This window comes from Leucoraja erinacea, chromosome 3 (assembly GCF_028641065.1).
Source record: "Leucoraja erinacea ecotype New England chromosome 3, Leri_hhj_1, whole genome shotgun sequence".
Lineage (NCBI taxonomy): Eukaryota > Metazoa > Chordata > Chondrichthyes > Rajiformes > Rajidae > Leucoraja > Leucoraja erinaceus.
In genome coordinates, this window is record NC_073379.1 from 101560224 (window position 1) to 101578889 (window position 18666).

The 18666-nt window shown below is 42.6% G+C and overlaps 1 protein-coding gene across 1 annotated transcript in view; it reads right to left on the bottom strand.

Moving 5' to 3' along the window:
- fam81b (family with sequence similarity 81 member B) overlaps positions 1-15889 on the bottom strand; it is a 28011-nt gene extending 12122 nt beyond the window's left edge. Inside the window, exons 1-4 of the mRNA XM_055633325.1 lie at positions 15532-15889; positions 8802-8868; positions 5581-5830; positions 983-1101 (exon numbers count right to left, since the gene is read on the bottom strand). Coding sequence (XP_055489300.1) covers positions 983-1101; positions 5581-5830; positions 8802-8842 — 410 coding nt within the window. The 5' untranslated portion in view covers positions 8843-8868; positions 15532-15889. The remainder of the gene's footprint in view (positions 1-982; positions 1102-5580; positions 5831-8801; positions 8869-15531) is intronic.
- Between the last annotated feature and the right edge of the window lie 2777 nt (positions 15890-18666).

An 18666-nucleotide genomic window follows, 5' to 3' on the forward strand; every position in this document is an offset into this window, starting at 1 on the left:
AGGATGGATAGGCTTGGGACTTCTTTTCTTTGGCATGTAGGAAGCTGAGGGATGACCTTACTGGAAAATACAAAATCATGAGGGGCATGGATAAAGTGAATGCTCATAATATTTTTTCCCAGGGGAGAGGATTACTAGAGGTCAGAGGCATATGGTGAGAGGGGAAGGATTTAAGAGAGATATCGGGCATTTTTTTTATCACTCTGGGTGGTCAGTATTTGGAATGAGCTACGAGAGGAAGCTATACCAATACCTACAATTATGATGGCATACGGATAGGAAGAGTTTAAAGAGATATGGTCCAAATGTAGACAAGTGACTAGCCCAGAATACCAACCCGGTTGGTATGGACAATATGTGCCAAAATATCTGTTCTCTGTGTAGAGCATCATAACTCTGTGACTATTGTCTTTAATGGTGATTGTTGGATGGGAAGAAAATGAATGCACATGTTTTGTTTCAAATCTTATGGATCTCTTATCATGTATGAAAAATAATAATACAAATAAACCTTCAAATGGAAAGATTATAAAATGATTCCAGTGAACATGCTGCCAGTAGGATTTTACACCCATGATACTACTTGATTTCATTGTGTTGTAATCATCATTAAAGTTACTTTTGAAATAACTGAGGGACAACATTGGATGCAAAACAGAGGGATTTAGTGCCAAATGCATTGCTTATTTAGATTGTTGCATTCACCAATGGGCTGTATAGCAGATGGCTGTTGCTGTTTGTTTTGCACCACCAGTCTTGACTAATTTCAGCACCACATATGTGCAAGCTAGGAAATTACTGAAACGGTTCTACGAGTACCCTCATGAAATTGTTTGTACAGTTGTAAAAGCCGTGTAAATCGAGGGTAATTATAAATAAATAAGAATAAACTGCAAATGCATTCTTTTTTGTTATGTCAGGTGGAATGTTTCTGCTTCATCTGTGCAAGTTACCCTGCCATTCGTTGCTCCATTCCAAGTACCTGGCAACTCTTCCACGCAGGTCCCCTATACCAACCAAATGCTTCTGATCCAGACTTAGAACAGCATAGCTAGTTCCTGCGGTCACATTATCTCTTGTTTTAATCTGTTGGTCGAGGATCTAGGGAAAAGAGTAAATCACACAATTTACTGTGCTTAACATACTTAAAGTAATACAGTGACACCTCCAAAATTCTTATTGAGGATCTAAATGTTAAGGGAGGGGTATTTTTATTATTTGATCCCATGTCAGTAGTTGGCCAGCACAGTGTAGCAATGGGCAATTCTTTATTGTGCCTCATTGCTTCAAAGACAGACGTTCGGCCTGTCTGTGTTGATTTACAGATTTCCCCTGTCATTTCCCCTCGGTGCTCTGGTAACCAACCAGCCAGCCCAAAGAAATATTGGTAGGTAGGTTAAACAGTACTGCAAATTGTTCATGGGTGAATGGATATTTGGCGGGGAGCGGCGGGGTGGGGTGGGAGGAGGGTACAGATTAATGATGGGAATATGAGAGGATATGGGAGTTGGATGCTTCTACAGACACAATGCGTGGTCCCATTTCATTTGGCTTCGTGACTGAAACTTCTCTGGACAAAACATGTAAATGTTTAAAACACCTGTATCTAAATTGCATTTAAATGTACCAGCAGTTCACAATGTCTTTTTGTGAGCGTTTTTTGTGGGGTTTTTTATGTCTTTATGTGGGGGAATAGGGTTACGTAAGGGGGATACCGTCCTTCAGTCGCTTCCTGGAGAAGATCCGAGTATTATTTGAGTCGCATCCTCGCCTGCCCCCCTCCCTCCCTCGCTCTCTTCCCCTGCGGCCTACCTACTGGATTGGCGCGGCCTTTCCTGCCGGGACCAACCCGAGACCCAGCAGCAGAGGCGCAGCATTGGATACATCGTGGGGGGGGCGATGCATTACCGGGGATCGCCGTTTGGAGCCCTGGGTGCTGGGCCTGCTGCACCAACATCGTGGAGCTGTGGTTCACGGAGCTCCCAACGCGGGCGGCGCTGATCAACATCACGGAGTCCTGCTACTCCGCCCGGCTTGGCCTGTGGACTTCGGGAGCCGCGGACTCCGGTGGGAGGCGGCTGATCTGGAGGCCCGTGCCGCTGAGGATGTTCCCCGTCGGGGTTCCATCGTTTCCGGCGAGAGGGCCTGGGCATTGGGCCGCCCGTGGCGGCGACTGCGGGTGCTTGGGAGGCCCCGTCTACAGGGTTATCGGCGGGGAGACTATGGTACCTTCCTTAACTTTGGTGCCGCTGTGGGGTTATGTTGTGTCGTGGACTTCTGTGTTTGTGCTTTGTTTTAATATGTTTTATTTATTATTTATTTTTATGTTACTTAACTGTAAGGAAAATCCATTTCGTTGTCTCTTAAGAGATAATGACAATAAATTGAATACAATAAAAAACAACAATACAATACCACAATGTCTTCTGTGATGTTGGATCTCTCTGAATAAACTTACAAACTAATGAGTTGAAATTGTTTCAGACATTTCTGTTCTGTGGGATTCATCGATTTGGAAGAAGCCAGAATTACTCCAACAATTTCATGAATGCACTTACATCAAATGTTTTGAAGTACACAAAATTAGATTATTATATGTTCAAGCTAAAATTGCATTCCGAATACACCATTTATTCTCCCAAATGCACAATCTTCCTGTTATTTAAACCCCTTCTACCAGGAGGCAAGAACATTAAATTAAATAGGAGACACAAGGAACTGCTGATGCTAGAATCTTGAGCAAAGCACAAAGTGTTGGAAGAACTCCGCGTGTCAGGCAGCATCTCTGGAGCGAATCGGCAAATGATGTTTCGTGTTAGGACCCTTTTTTTAGACCTATTGTAGGAGGAGGAGAAAGCTGGAAAAGAAATGTGGGGACTGGACAAAGCCTGGCAAATAAAATTAAATAGAAACATAGAAAATATGTGCAGGAGGAGGCCATTCGGCCCTCTGAGCCAGCACCGCCATTCATTGTGATCATGGCTGATCATCCCCTATCAATAACCCGCGCCTGCCTTCTCCCCATATCCCTTGACTAGCCCCTAGAGCTCTATCTAACTCTCTCTTAAATCCATCCAGTGACTTGGCCTCCACTGCCCTCTGTGGCAGGGAATTCCATAAATTCACAACTCTTTGGGTGAAAACGTTTTTTCTCACCCCAGTCTTAAATGGCCTCCCCTTTATTCTAAGACTGTGGCCCCTGGTTCTGGACTCGCCCAACACTGGGAACATTTTTCCTGCATCTAGCTTGTCCAGTCCTTTTATAATTTTATATGTTTCTATAAGATATCCCCTCATCCTTCTAAACTCCAGTGAATACAAGCCTAGTCTTTTCAATCTTTCCTCATATGACAGTCCCGCCAACCCAGGGATTAATCTCACACATAAATGCCACACAACAGGATAGAGGGATAAACAAACACACCTCAGAGGGATGGATCTGCTGCCAAAACTCTCATGGTGAAGACATAAATAGAACAACCAAACAAAATGCAAGTTTATGGTCTTCCCAGAATCCTGCAGCCACTTTATAGAACATAAAACAATCTGTCCAGATAATATAACCGTTGTTGGAGCAAACTGCATTTATTTCAATGCAAGGGATGGGGCATTACAGCCACTACAGAAGCCTGGCTAAGAGTGGGACAGGAAAGGCAGCTTAATGTTCCAAGTATAGGTGCTATAGCCAAAATTGAGGTGGGGATAAAATAGAGAGGTGCTGCTTTATTCATTACTGATTATATATTAATCTGAGATGAGGGATCAGCCAGTGGGGTCATGTGTGTGGAAATGAGAAATAAAAAGAGGGTGAAACCTTATTGCAATTGTACTATAGGCCACCAAACAGTCAATGGGAATTCGAGGAACAAAGATGCCAAGAGATTGCAGGCAACTGCAAGACTAATAGGCTTGTTGTTGTTGGGGATTTTAACTTTCCCAATGTTGACATGGGTTGCATTGTGCCAAGGGTTAAGGTGGGATGGAATTTGTCAAGTGTTTTCAGGCAATAAATAGAGGGCCGGAAAAAAACTGGACTAACTGTTAGAAAACAGGGCAGGCCAAGTGACTAAGGTGTCAGAGACAAGCACTTTGGGACCTGCGACCATAGTTCTATTAGGTTTTAAATTGAGTCAACAAATCGTAGACTAGTAAAAGGAAATAAGCTGTTTGGCCCATCATGTCCATGCCAACCAAGATGCCCCATTCTATGCTAGTCCCATCAGCCCACGTTTGGCCCACATCCATCTAAACCTTTCTTATCCATGTTCAATTGTCTATTTTTTTTAATACTTATGAAAAAGGACATGGTTCGTACACATGTTAAACTTCTAAATTGGGACAAGAATAACTTTGATGGTATTGGACAAGAACTTGAAAAAGTTGATTGGAGTAGGTAGCTTGCGGCAAAGGGACATCTGGAAAGTGGGAAACTTTTAAAAGTGTCATCATGTTGTGTTTTAATTTTATTGGTGTGCTGCAATGGCAACTCAAATTTCACTTCACCAATTGGTGTATGCGACAATAAATGTCCTTTGTCCTTGTCATCCTAATGAGAGATCAAGGTATCTGTGTTGCTGTTAGAGAGAAGGACAACGCAGGTAAAAAAAAGAGAACCCTAGATAACGAGAGGAATAGATGCTCTGGTCAAGGAAAAGGAGGAGGCATTGGTCAGGAATGGGCAGCTTGGAACAGGTTTCTCCCGAGAGGATCAAAGGGGATTGAGCATTCTTAAAAAGGAAATTAGGAGGGAACTAAGGGGGCATGAGGTTGCTCTGGCGGATAAGATTAAGTAGAATCCTAAGAGATGTTATGTATATTAAGGGAGAAAAAGTAATTTGAAAGAAAATAAGAGGCCTTCGGGAATCAAAATGGTCATTAGGAGATAGGCGAGGTCTTCAGTTAATATTTCTCCTGTTTTTACGGCTGAGAAAAACATAAAGACTAGGAAATTTGGTAAAGTTAATGAAAATGGCTTGGACACTCTATATTCAGGCAAGAAGGTGCTGGACGTGCTAAGATGAATGAAGTTAATTCTGTTAATTAAGTTAAGGTCTGAAGAAGGGTTTCGGCCCGAAACGTTGCCTATTTCCTTCGCTCCATAGATGCTGCTGCACCCGCTGAGTTTCTCCAGCATTTTTGTGTACCTAAGTTAATTAAATATCTTGTGTCTGATATAGAAGGATTCAGGTTTGATATAGAAGGATCCAAGACATATCAAGACAGGTATATCTGTGAGAAACTGGAAAATAAATTGTAAAAGTCCTGGCTGATCATCGATAGATGCAGGTGACTGAAGACAGGAAGACTGAAGGATAGCTATTTAAGAAGGATGGCACAAAAAAAACTCGGAAGAGGAAGTAGTTGAAGCAGGTAAAATAACAACATTTAAAAGACACTTAGACATGCACATGGATAGGAAAGGTTTGGAGAAATATGAGCCAAACGCAAGCAAATAGAACTAGCTAATGGATTACCTTAATTGTCATAGGTCGAAGGGCTCGTCTCCATGCTGTATGATTCTATGACACAAATTAAATCTATAATACTCAATATTGATGACCCTCAAAAGAAATAAAGTACCTCTATGTCAGTGCTGAGTTGTTGGAGGATACTGGTTATAACTTGTATGTGGTTTTCTAACAGCTGATGGGATGCTCTTTCCACTGTGAGGTTGCCTTGGTTTCCCCTCAAATAAGTAATGAAGTCGTCTTTTATCCGAAAAGCTTGTTCTAGAAGTGTTGCGGTGGTTTTCTCCTGGTTGGATAAACGGTCATCCATAATTTGCACATGGCTTCTCGCAACTAAAGGAGCCGGCAAAACGATGTAATCTCTAAATAAGAAGAAAAGCATCAATTGATTTTTACTTTTCAAGTTACTATTACAGGCATGCCTAAGAATATATGAATGTATCTATTAACCATATAACCATATAACAATTACAGCACGGAAACAGGCCATCTCGGCCCTACAAGTCCGTGCCGAACAACTTTTTTCTCTTAGTCCCACCTGCCTGCATTCATACCATAACCCTCCATTCCCTTCTCATCCATATGCCTATCCAATTTATTTTTAAATGATACCATTGAACCTGCCGCCACCACTTCCACTGGAAGCTCATTCCACACCGCTACCACTCTCTGAGTAAAGAAGTTCCCCCTCATGTTACCCCTAAACTTCTGTCCCTTAATTCTGAAGTCATGTCCTCTTGTTTGAATCTTCCCTATCCTCAAAGGGAAAAGCTTGTCCACATCAACTCTGTCTATCCCTATCATCATTTTAAAGACCTATATCAAGTCCCCCCTTAACCTTCTGATATTGTGGACCTGATGTGGCATGTCCTATTGTGGACCTGTTGCAACAGGACATCAATTGCAGTGGATCAAGACTGCCCGAGAGGCTAAATTGTGCCATGATTAGTCTCTCAAAACACCTCATGATGGTCATTGTCAGAGCCACTGGACGATAGCCATTAAGATACACTACTTTGTTTTTTCTTTGACATTGAGATGATAGTGGTTGGCTTAATGCAGGTGGCCACCTCAGAATTAATTAGGGAGAGGTTAAAAATGTCCATGATTACTGTTGCTAGTTGGTCTGTGCAGGTCCTGAGGACAAGGCTGGAGGCACCGTCTGAGCCAGTTGCTTTCTGCGGGTTCACTCTTAGAATGGCTGATCTGATGTTTGAGATGGTGATCTTGAATACATGTCACTCAAGGATGTCGGGGCAGGTGACATCATTCCACTGACCTTCTGAGTCCTTGAATGTGGACCAGTCCACTGACTCAAAGCAGTCATGTAGGAGCTCATGGGTCCTCAGACCAGCATTGTACGACTTTCCGTACTGAGTCCTCATGCTTCAGATTCTGTTTGTTAGCTGGGAGTACCAGAACAGCCTGGCGGTCAGATTTTCTAAAATGCGGGTGGGGTTGGAGCTGTAGGCCTCTTTGACGGATTTGTTGCAATGGTCGAGGATGTTTGGGCCTTTGGTGGGACAGATACGTTGATAATTTTTTGCTAGCGTGGTCTTAACCTGGTTGAAGTTCCTGCTTATTATGAACAAGGCCTCAGGGTACTTCACTTCAAGGCTGTTTGTAACCATGTATAATACTGTGTCCGGTACAAATGTCAAGTCAGACACAGAGGGACATATACTGTGGTCAGATAGGTGAATTGAATTCCACTGCAATTCGCCGACAGCCACAACTGCTCCACAGCAGGCCCCATATCTGTGGTTTTACACCTGAAACATTCAGATAACGATGCATCAGACTCCTATTTATTGACTACATCTCTGCCTTCAATACCATCATTCCAACCACAGTAATCTCCAAACTCTTGGATCTAGGACACAGCACCCCTCTCTGTAATTGGATCCTTAACTACTTAACCCACAAACTGCAAAGTGTAAGGATAGCCAAAGTGAATCTCCCCTTTACTCTCAGAGTCAGGAGAAGGGTGCCAAACTGAAATGGCCCTCCACAGATGCTGTCTGACCCACTGAGTTCCACTAACAGCTTAGTATCTGCAGTCTCTTGTTTTGATCTAAGTTGTTGATGTTCCTGCACCGATACCTGTAATGCAGAACTTGTGATATCTTGCTGTTCAAAAGGAGTACCAATTATGGGCACTTTTTGTTCCTAAAGTACCTGCCAGCCAATTAGTTTCCTCGTACACCGAATGCTTTTATTTGTAACTAGACTAAGTGGGACCTGTTGGGGGGTGTGGGGTGTTGGCGTAGGGGAGGTGGGCGGGGGTTGGGCGGACAACATCGGCGACACCTACTCCGGGCTGGGCTGGGCCTCCGACGCTGGGCTGGACTGATTCTCCGACGCTGGGCTGGGCTGAGTCTCCCACTCTGGGCTGGGCTAGGCAGGGTCTTCAACGCTGGGTTGGGCAGGGTCTGCGACACTGGGCTAGTTTATTATTGTCATGTGTATAGTGCAGGTAGTGGAAATCTTTTTTGTTGCTATCCAGTCCACAGAAAGACTATACATGATTAGTCAAGCCATCCAGTGTACAGACACAGGATAAAGTGAATAATATACAGAGCAAGATAAACTCAAGTAAAGTCAGATTAAAGATAGTTCGAGGGTCTCCAATAAGGTGGATGCTGGGTCAGAACCGCTCACTAGTTGGCGATAGGATAGTTCAGTTGCCTGAGAACGGCTGGGAAGAAACAGTCCCTGAATGTGGAGATATGCTTTTTAACACTTCTATACCTCTTGCTTGATGGGAGAGGAGAGAAGAAGGAGTGCCTTGGATGAGACTCATCATTGATGATGTCAGTGGCCTTGCCGAGACAGCGTGAAGTTAGATGTAGTCAATGGAAGGGAGTTTGGTTTGCATAATGGTCTAAGCTACATCCACCCCCTTTCTTCATTTGGGGGAAGGGAAATTAGTTATGATACCAGAGGCCAATCATTATTTCAGAATTTCCTAAGGCAGAGTTCCCAACAGTTTCAAACACAACTGCTTCATCATCAATGGTGAGGCAAGACAAGAAGTGCATGGAGTACATGGCAAGGAGTGTAATTGCTCACTAATGTTCTGCAGTGTTCAATAACTTTTGCAAGCACATCATAAAATAACTTTTCAAGTCAACAGTGCCAACTCAATAATATTTAGGGTCAGGCTGGAATTGGCCATATCTCAGACAATGACCATCTCCAAAGATCACATCCATTGCCATCAATGATTGCTACCCCATATTATCCATATGACAAGCTGGTCATTCTAATGTATCCTTATTAATTGAGGCAACACATCATATCCCAGTATAAAACAATGTCCTTAGTATTTACCTCTCTGGAACCTGAACCTGCAGCAAGTTTTCTCTGGACATTTTTGTTCCAATTACTCCCCAGCCCTCTGAAAAGATCAAAAATAGGACAGGATTGTAAATATCATGAAACAATAAAGTATTTTAACATATAATAGCTGCTTTGTCATCCAATGTTTTACTTAATAGGATTGTACTAATTCTCATTTAATGTTTACTTGGTATTCCATCCCTTAAGACAGTATTTCTGCAAAAATAGGGAAGATTGAAGCGTAATTAGTTACTCAAAAGTGATCACCATCTTCAATATGTGTAGGAAAGAACTGTAGATGCTGATTTAAATTGAAGGGGGACAAAATGCTGGAGTAACTCAGCAGGACAGGCAGCATCTCTGGAGAGAAGGAATGGGTGACGTTTCTGGTCGAGACCCTTCTTCAGTCTCTGTTGCCCGTCCTGCTTTGATATTGTGACAGGCACACAGGGAGTTAAACACACACACACACGCCCAGGAAGGAGGGAGGGGAACATGCACTGGATAACCAAATTTAATAAAAAAAAACCTATCTTATCAGCCTGGCATTGAATGGGTAGCAAATACTTTAGACGTGCTCTTCAAACAAATGAACAGGGCACTTGTGTAGGAAAGAACTGCAAATCGAAGATAGACACAAAATGCTGGAGTAACTCAGCGGGACAGGCAGCATCTCTGAAGAGTAGGAATGGGTGACGTTTCGGGTCGAGACCCTTTTTCAGTCGAAACGTCACCCATCTTCAATATGTCAGGTTATTGTGAACAATGGATGTGTCATGTGAGAATGCACATAGTGTTACAATGATGATCGGTTCAAGGCACCCACACAATGAACAACAGACATTTATCTCAATATCATTATCATAGCTGACAGTTCAATTGCCACTCTTGCAAATTAGGGGATGGAGAGGAGGTTGGCAATGAGGCATTTTTATCTCTAATTTTACTGTCTACGCCAACAGTTTGTGTTTTTTCAACCAGCTTAGTTTTGCTAATGACAGTAAACCTTGGTTTGCACATTTGACAAATTACATATTATTCATTATTTTAATCAGGAAAATTGTTAGTTTTCACATCAGAAACTATGTATTGTTCAGTTGTTGTGTGCTGGATGCATGTCTTATTTAGTTTAGCTTATTATTGTCATGTGTATAGTGCAGGTAGTGGAAATCATTTTTGTTGGGTGCTATCCAGAAAGACTATACATGATTACAATCAAGCCATTCACAGTGGACAGATACAGGATAAAGTGAATAATGTACAGCGCAAGATAAACTCCAGTAAAATCAGATTAAAGATAGTTTGAGGGTCTCCAATATGGTGGATGCTAGGTCAGAACCGCTCACTAGTTGGCGATTGGACAGTTCAGTTGCCTGAGAACTAGGCTGTGGGCCGAGGAGCTTTATTCTGCAGTTTCGTGACCCAAGTCACCAAACTACATGAAATGTTCACATATTGTGTAAAAGAAAATCATATAAATCACCCCTGAAACTCGTCATGAACAAGACTTGCACATTTTTATTAAATTAGACAAAAAAACAGAAAAAGCTCGGGTAATTTTTAGTCCAATCAAAGCACGTTTAACATTGAGTTGTCTGCCAGTTGGCCAATCATGCACTTTGCTTCAGGCTAGCACACAAAATGGCTGAGGGGGCTTCACTGATGCCTGTTTTACTGGAGATTCCGATTTGTTGTTCTGTGGAATACATGTCGTGGAAACTTGCAGCAGGGTAATTGAATTTAGTGAGAAAAGCATTAAAAAGGCTGAAGAATGTGCTGCTAAGTGGATGGAAGTGGAAGAAAGCCTTGAAAGCAAAGTCGCTGCTGAGGTGCTGGACACAAAGAAGACAGCCAGGAATCAACTAACTGAAAGGTAAGATCTAAAGTCTGAATTTATGAAAATCTATCTGTATGGACTTTAATTAATTTAATTGCACCCTTTTATAATGTGAATAAATTCACTCATTCACTTACTCCATTCATTCATTCATTCATTCATCATTTCATTCATTCATTCAGGCATGCATTGATTCATTCATTCATCATGCATTCATCATTCATTCATTCATTCATGAAGTTGAGGGCCTAAACTATATGTTTCCATAACACAGTCAATTAAACATTGTCACTAATGCCAGCTTGTTGTAGAGTAATAAGTCTTTAACAGCTAATCTCGGAGCTGCCTGCGATAACTTACCGGGAAAAAGTGCTCCGACCGCGGGGCCTAGGTACTCGCGGTAAAGTGAAGCCGCGGTCTCAATTAATAAGCGGCCGATTCGCGAACGTGGAGCCGCGGATCATCTCGCGGGGGGGGGGGGGGGGGGGGGGGGGGGGGGTGGGGGGGTGGGTCGGGAGGCTGTACATAGTGCCGTCTGTAGCGGTCGTTTTCAGGCCCCGACCACGGGAGAAAAACGGAGGGATATCGATCGCACTTTATAGGCTTCCATTGCAGGGCGAAATGGTCAGAAATGGTTGATGTTTCTGTAGGAATGAATTGGTGATACGTGAACTTGAACTAGTTTTTCTATGGTCGTAACCTATTGTTATTCTCACTAACATTCTTCTTGGTTTCTTGGTTCTCCAAAATATTGCAAATGGAATTTAAACTGGATGTGGAATTTTATTAATATTAATTAACATTATTTATTAACAATTATTAATTAATTTATTAATTATTATTACTTAACAAAATTGATTACCATTAAGAAGAGGTTGAAATTTTATGAATTGAAATCCATGCAGAATTAATGACTATAAGATTTTTTTTCTGTAGCCTCTACTTAAACTTGAAATAACTTATCAATTGTAGTAAATGACAGTGTAAGTTTCATTGACATTAAATAGAGGTTGACACTTTATGAATTGAAGTCCATGTAGACCTAGCTATGCAATGTTTCTTTCTCTAGCTGTTCTGCACCCTCTGCTCCTGCACTTGAACTTGAAGTCTTATCAATGGCAGTAAATTACAGTGTCAGTCTCATTAGCATTAAGAAGAGATTGACATTTTATGAATTGAAGTCCATGCAGACCTAAGTAATATGAGATTTTTTTTTCTGCAGCTTCTGCCCCTCCACTCTTCTGAGCCTGTCCACACAAAAGTGTTTTGTGTGGACATTCACTGTGCTTTAATGAACACTAATTTGATAATTTGCAGACTTGCATCTACCTGGACATGCATACATGTTTAATTTCCTCATTGATATGTCGATATTGTCTTACATAATATAAATCATGAAAAGATGTAAAATACACCCTGACACATATTATCTTCTATTATTAGGAGGCAGCAGTGTATTCCGGGTTGTCATGCCGAGTGCTATCGTCACTTCTGCAACATAACAACAATAAATCGAGCGATAGCAAAGTCTAGAAGGAAGAAAGGTAATGATAGGACTCAAACAACAAATCTTTTTACTTATCGTCATATGATGTTACTTTGAAAAATGAAAAGATATATTTGAGGATGTTGATTTATTTTACTTTTCATTCCTTTTCTGTTTTCTTTTTCCTCTTTCAATTGAGTTCAAGACGCTGAAAAGCTTGAAGCTGGTGAATCACCTCAAGAGGCCGTTCCTGTTGGTGAAGCAGATGAGCCGGCCCCAAAGAGACTGCTTCGATCCATGACAAGTCATAGTCAACAAACAGCAACTGTCGAGCACACTGACCGCAGGCATGTCCTACCAGCGCATTGCATCATTTATAAAGGTTCAAAGTACACAAAAGAAATAAATTGTGGAAAAAAATGATGATATAAAGTTTTATTTTAATGTGGATCGTTTCACTGTTTATTTGGTCAAATTATTTAAACAATGAGTGAATTACTTATGATAATGGCGTGCCGGTGAATGACTGCGACAATCCACCCTCCGATCCACACATACATACATACGCACATCCACACACACACATCCATCCATACGCACACTTCCATGCATGCAAACACACACATACATGCACACATAAATCCGCACACACACACACATCCGCACATCCACTCACACGCAGACATACGTGTACACATCCAAACATACATGCGCACATACATCCATCCACACGTACATACACACTTACATCCATAGATACACGTTTGAAAGGCATACACAGACACACACGCAAACTAGAGATAAACAATGCAAAACTTTTAGGGTTATTTTAGGTTAAAGGTAATAGCCCTCATTTGCAAAGGCACCATCGGGGGGGGGGTCTCTAACATAAATATAAGCTCATTGTAGCTTAAAATGAATATTCATCGAGTAAACATCAGAGCATTCGATTCTTGGCCAGGATGTGACATTTACATCAGGAATAAGACGGGTCTCTTACAGGTCTGGCACTGCCCCAGTCCCACTATGGCCGTGACCCCCACTCTGCACACTGGTAGTCAGTGGGGTTCAGTGAAGGGAGGAACCCACAAGAACTGCCCTAACCCATTAAGTAGGCTGGTTCAGGAGCAGGACCTCTGCGACAGTGTCATTAAAAAACACTCACAATTATATTCATCATATTATTTTTATATAATATAATTATACTTAATTATATATGATTAAATTCATATTTACAGGTTACATATATATATACATAGGTATAATAATATATAGTTTAAATGGACTGCAACACCGAAATAGGCTGCCCATGGTGTAATACAGGCATTGGCCACAAGATGATGCTTATTTTCCCGATCTCATTTTCTAATTAGTTTAATTAATTAATGTGCAACTTTTGGCAATGACGAGTTATGACTTCCTTCTCAATTATATTTCATCTAAATCTGTGGAAAACTTCATGTAGTTTGGTGACAGGTCACGAAAACTGATTTCTAGACACATTTTTGATGCTCGGCCCACAGCCGTGGGAAGAAACTGTCCCTGAATGTGGAGATATGCTTTTTAACGCTCCTATACCTCTTGCTTGATGGGAGAGGAGAGAAGAAGGAGTGCCTTGGATGAGACTCATCCTTGATAATGTCGTTGGCCTTGCTTGAAGTGTAGATGTAGTCAATGGAAGGGAGTTTGGTTTGCATACTGGTCTAAGCTACATCCACAATTCTCTGCAATTTCTTACGATCTTGGATGGAGCTGTTCCCAAACCATGCCATAATGCATCCCGATAAAATGCCGTCTACAGCATCGGTAGATGTTGGTGAGAGTTGTTGGGGTTGCCGAACTTCCTAAGCCTTCTACGGAAGTAGAGGCGCTGTTGTGCTTTCTTGGCCATTGCTTCGATATGGCTGGTCCAGGGCAAATTACTGGCGATATTTACTCCTAGGAACTTAAAGCTTTCAACCATATCCCTCTTCACCGCCACCAATGTATACCGGGGTATGTGTACTGCTTTGCTTTGAGACCTTATTGCAGAAGAATTTGAGAGATTAATGACCCTGTCCCACTTAGGAAACCTGAACGGAAACCTCTGGAGACTTTGCGCCCACCCAAGGTTTCCTTGCGGTTCCCGGGGGTTGCAGGTGGTTGCCGGAGGTTGTAGATAGTGGAAGCAGGTAGGGAGACTGACAAAATCCTCCAGGAACCGCACGGAAACCTTGGGTGGGACGCAAAGTCTACAGAGATTTCCGTTCAGGTTTCCTAAGTGGGACAGGGGCATAACTAACTGAAAGGATTCACACAAATGCTGGAGACAGTCAGCAGGCCAGTTAGCATTTGTAGAAAGGGAAATAATTAATGTTTCAGATCTGATGAAACATTTGCTGTTTTCTTTCCACAGATGCTGCAATAAGGTGTTTCCAATATTTTGTTTTATTTCATTCTCAAAGCATCAAGCATTATTTTTGTAATTTCACAAATGAATCATAATCATGCCTCATCATCAGTTCAGAATGTGGAAAATCACCTCATCATGTTAGAAATACCATGGAGGGATTGCTTTTGGTAGATAGCTTTTAGTTTGGGCAGTGGCATCTTTAATCTAGGAATATTGAAGATCACCTTCTGGTAAATTCTGCAGGATAAGTAAACAAGTAATGAGCCACTCTCTTTGTAACTATCTCCAGATACAATACAATACCAGCTACCTCAAAATACCCCTACAACAATACAACTGAATAACTTTGGGTGCTGAGTGATATGTATGGTTATTTTCAAGGCAGAGATAGATAGATTCTTGAGTAGTACAGGTGTCAGAGGTTATGGGGAGAAGGCAGGCGAATGGGGTTAGGAGAGAGAGATAGATCAGCCATGATTGTATCGTGGAGTAGACTTGATGGGCCGAATGAACTAATTCTACTCCTATTCCTTATGACATATACATTCACAGACATTTGAGAAAGGGACAGCGTTGGAATGGGTGAACATCTTAAAGAATTCTTATTTATTGGTGGCTTCTCAGTCAGTAGATTCTGAGATGCAGTTTGAATCCGAAAATCTGCATTCTCAACCCTCTAGAAACCTTTCTGTACTGAGTGCTATCCCTCAGATTGAGTTTTTAACGCTAGTCAGCATTTCAAGTCAGACTGGCCAATCCATTCTTGCTACTTTAGGTGGGGGTTTTCGAAACAAAATTCTTCGTGTGAGAACAGATATTAGAAATCCCAGCCGACGGGTCAAATTGCGTTTATATGTGGAAATTGTGAAAAGAACATAAATGCAGAGGAAATATACAACCGAAGGAATGCTTTGTAATTTACTAAACATGTTGTACCAGGCCAACTGTTCGAATCAAACCCCGTTTTTTCTCTCTGTAAGTTTTATTGATTCATAAATAAACTCACGCGTGTTTAGGTCGCTTGGGTTCCAGGGACTTTCCTTGTGTTGGGCAGCGCTTCAATGCCGCGAACCGAAGAGCGGGTAAAATTCATTATTTTACATCTATTTGTAAGTAAAAGGAAGAAAACACCAGACAGTCGTTAGCCTCGGTCTCTAAAACAAACCGGGTCTACCTCCGGGAAGTCTGTGTAGATGTAACGATGACTTTGTTTACTGCCGTTTCTAAGTTACCGCAGGAGAGTCAGCGCTCAGTGTGTGGACGACCAGATAAAACAAAATAACTCATTTGCAACAATTATCATTAAACACAAACATTAAAGTGAATATTTAACATACTTTTGCCTGCCATAGTTTATTTTTGGCGCGTGCCTCAGAATTAATCGTGACAAATCCACTTAAATAACTAGTAAAGTGGATTTAAACTGCCTATATATTAAAAAAAAAAGCTCAAAAAAACAAACCGCTGGACAGGCTCAGACAGCATCAGCGGAGGGAAATGGACATGACATTTCGGGTCAAACCCCTTCGCACACGAATTCAAAAAAATTGCCTTTAGAAAATAAAAAATATGGGAGGTTTGAATGGATCTCGGGCTTGCAAAATAAAAACTATAATGTACTGATGTCGCTGTTGAATTTATGCTGACATTAATTCGTAGGGGCACGGGGGAGTTGGCAGGTGAAAAGGGAACAAAATGAATGAGCCCTCGCATTGTTTGAGGGAGGCCTTCACCGCCTCATTGAATGCGCGCCGGGGTGGAAGATTGCAACCTTCACGTGGTCCGCCCCGTTTCGACTAATGCAATCAACTCGACATGCACGGAAGATTCAGATTCAGATTCAATTTTAATTGTCATTGTCAGTGTACAGTACAGAGACAACGAAATGCATTAAGACAACGAAATGCATTTCAAATAGATCAAATAGAACAAGTTGTCCAACAACTTTAGGCTGTGCACGCCACACGAAAGAAGTAAATGTGCGCGCCCACCCACCCACCCCTGAGGCAACCCCTGGCCAATCCCCTGAGGCAACCCCTGGCCAATCGGCCACCTCAGGACGCGATATCAGGTTTGATGTCGGTGATTCAGATCTCATGAGAAGAAGAAATAGGTAACAAAAGCCAACTTTTCCACGTAATCACCTCCATCAATTCCCAATTAGCGAATAGTTTGCCCAACGTCCAATATTAGAGGCGCAAACCTTGGATTCTTCTGTAAACCCCCCGCTTGAGATTCCATGACTCTCACTGAATTTGTCTGAAACAGATGCTGGTCGTCACATTCCCCAACCATATCGTGTTTCAGCTCACAGCAGCTCACCTACTGCTGAAACACTCCTTGTTACCTTTGTGTCCCGTGGACTTAACCATTCCATTGTTCATGTTATAGGAGCAGAATTAGGCCCTTCGGCCCATCAAGTCTATTCTGCCATTCAATCATGCCTGATCTGACTTTCTCTCTCAACCCCATTCTCCTGCCTTCTCCTCATAACCCCTGACACCCTGAATGTTACTCCCCCGCCGGAAAGTTGAGGTCATTCAAATTCGACTCCCAAGTCCAAAGATGTACTGAGTTATGTTTTTTTGTTTTTTTTTTTTCACACAGAGAGTGGTGAATCTCTGGAACTCTCTGCCACAGAGGGTAGTTGAGGCCAGTTCATTGGCTATATTTAAGAGGGAGTTAGATGTGGCCCTTGTGGCTAAGGGGATCAGGGGGTATGGAGAGAAGGCAGGTACGGGATACTGAGTTGGATGATCAGCCATGATCATATTGAATGGTGGTGCAGGCTCGAAGGGCCGAATGGCCTACTCCTGCACCTAATTTCTATGTTTCTATGTTTACCCATTATTTGTGCTTGCTGACCATTTTGTTAAAAACTACCTTGTCTTTAAAACTGTTTTTCTTGCATCAAATCAGTTATGTACAGAATTTCTCTGCAGTCTTCTTCGACAATCCTTCATATTATTTGCTAGGTTACTTCATTTCTTACCCCAAATCAATAGGCCCACAGATTGCAGCTGCATTTTCAACTATCAAGGTCCTAATCGCAGAAAATTAATAATTTCCTATCCATTTATCTTTCATTTTAAAAAAGAACAATTATTTTGCAACAATTTGAAAATATTTATTTTAGTGGTCTGATAAACGACTCCTGGAGTTTTCAACAATACTTTATTCAAAAGTTCAAGTTGCAGCATACAGGTTTAACAGACACGTCTGGCCACATTGGTGGCCAGCGCTGCACAAGCGCGTGCCGGGGGAAAAACCGCGGCGAAAACAACAGCCCCTCCCGAATCACATGACCACGGCTTCCGAACGCTGGGTTCGATACATGCCCCCCCCCCCCCCCCCCCCCGCCCCCCAGTATCCGCGGTACAGAAACACGCGGGTAAATGGACGGTATGACCAGAACGCGTGGTCCAAGGTCGTGGGACGAGCGTAACATTAGGGACCGGAGAAATGCAACCAGGGGTAACATGTGCAATGGGCGGCAAAACAACAGGTGGGTGTACTCTACGCCGTGGAGTAGCCACTGTCACTGGGCTATCCTCGTCAACGTGTGCAGGCTTAAAGCGGCTCACGGAGACAAACTCCTCCTTACCACCCATGTCCAACATGAACGTCGAGACACCAGTACTGAGCACCCTGTACACGGACCCTCGTACACCCGCTGTAACGGCGAGTGATGAGCCTCTCTACAGAGAAAGATATAAGCACAATCCCGTAACATAGTAGGAACATGCACCGAAGATGAACCGTGCCGGGAAGTAGGAACCGGGACCAAAGTGCGTGCCCACTTGCGAAGGTCCGGTAACAACTGAGAGGTGGAGACCTCCTGGTCCGGAGGGGCAGGCAAGAAATCCCCAGGAACCTGCAAAACTGAGCCGTAAGCCAACTCGGCCGAGGAGGATTTGAGGTCCTCGTTAGGCGTTGTTCTGATGCCTAAGAGGACCCAAGGTAACAGGTCGACCCAATCAGGGCCGGTGAGTCGGGCTTTTAACGCCGACTCAAGGTGCCTGTGGAAATGCTCAACCAACCCGTTAGACTCTGGGTGATACGCGGTAGTCTGATGCAGCTTTGCGCTGTACAGCAGCGCCATACCACTCCACAATGAAGACGTGAACTGGGCCCCCTTACC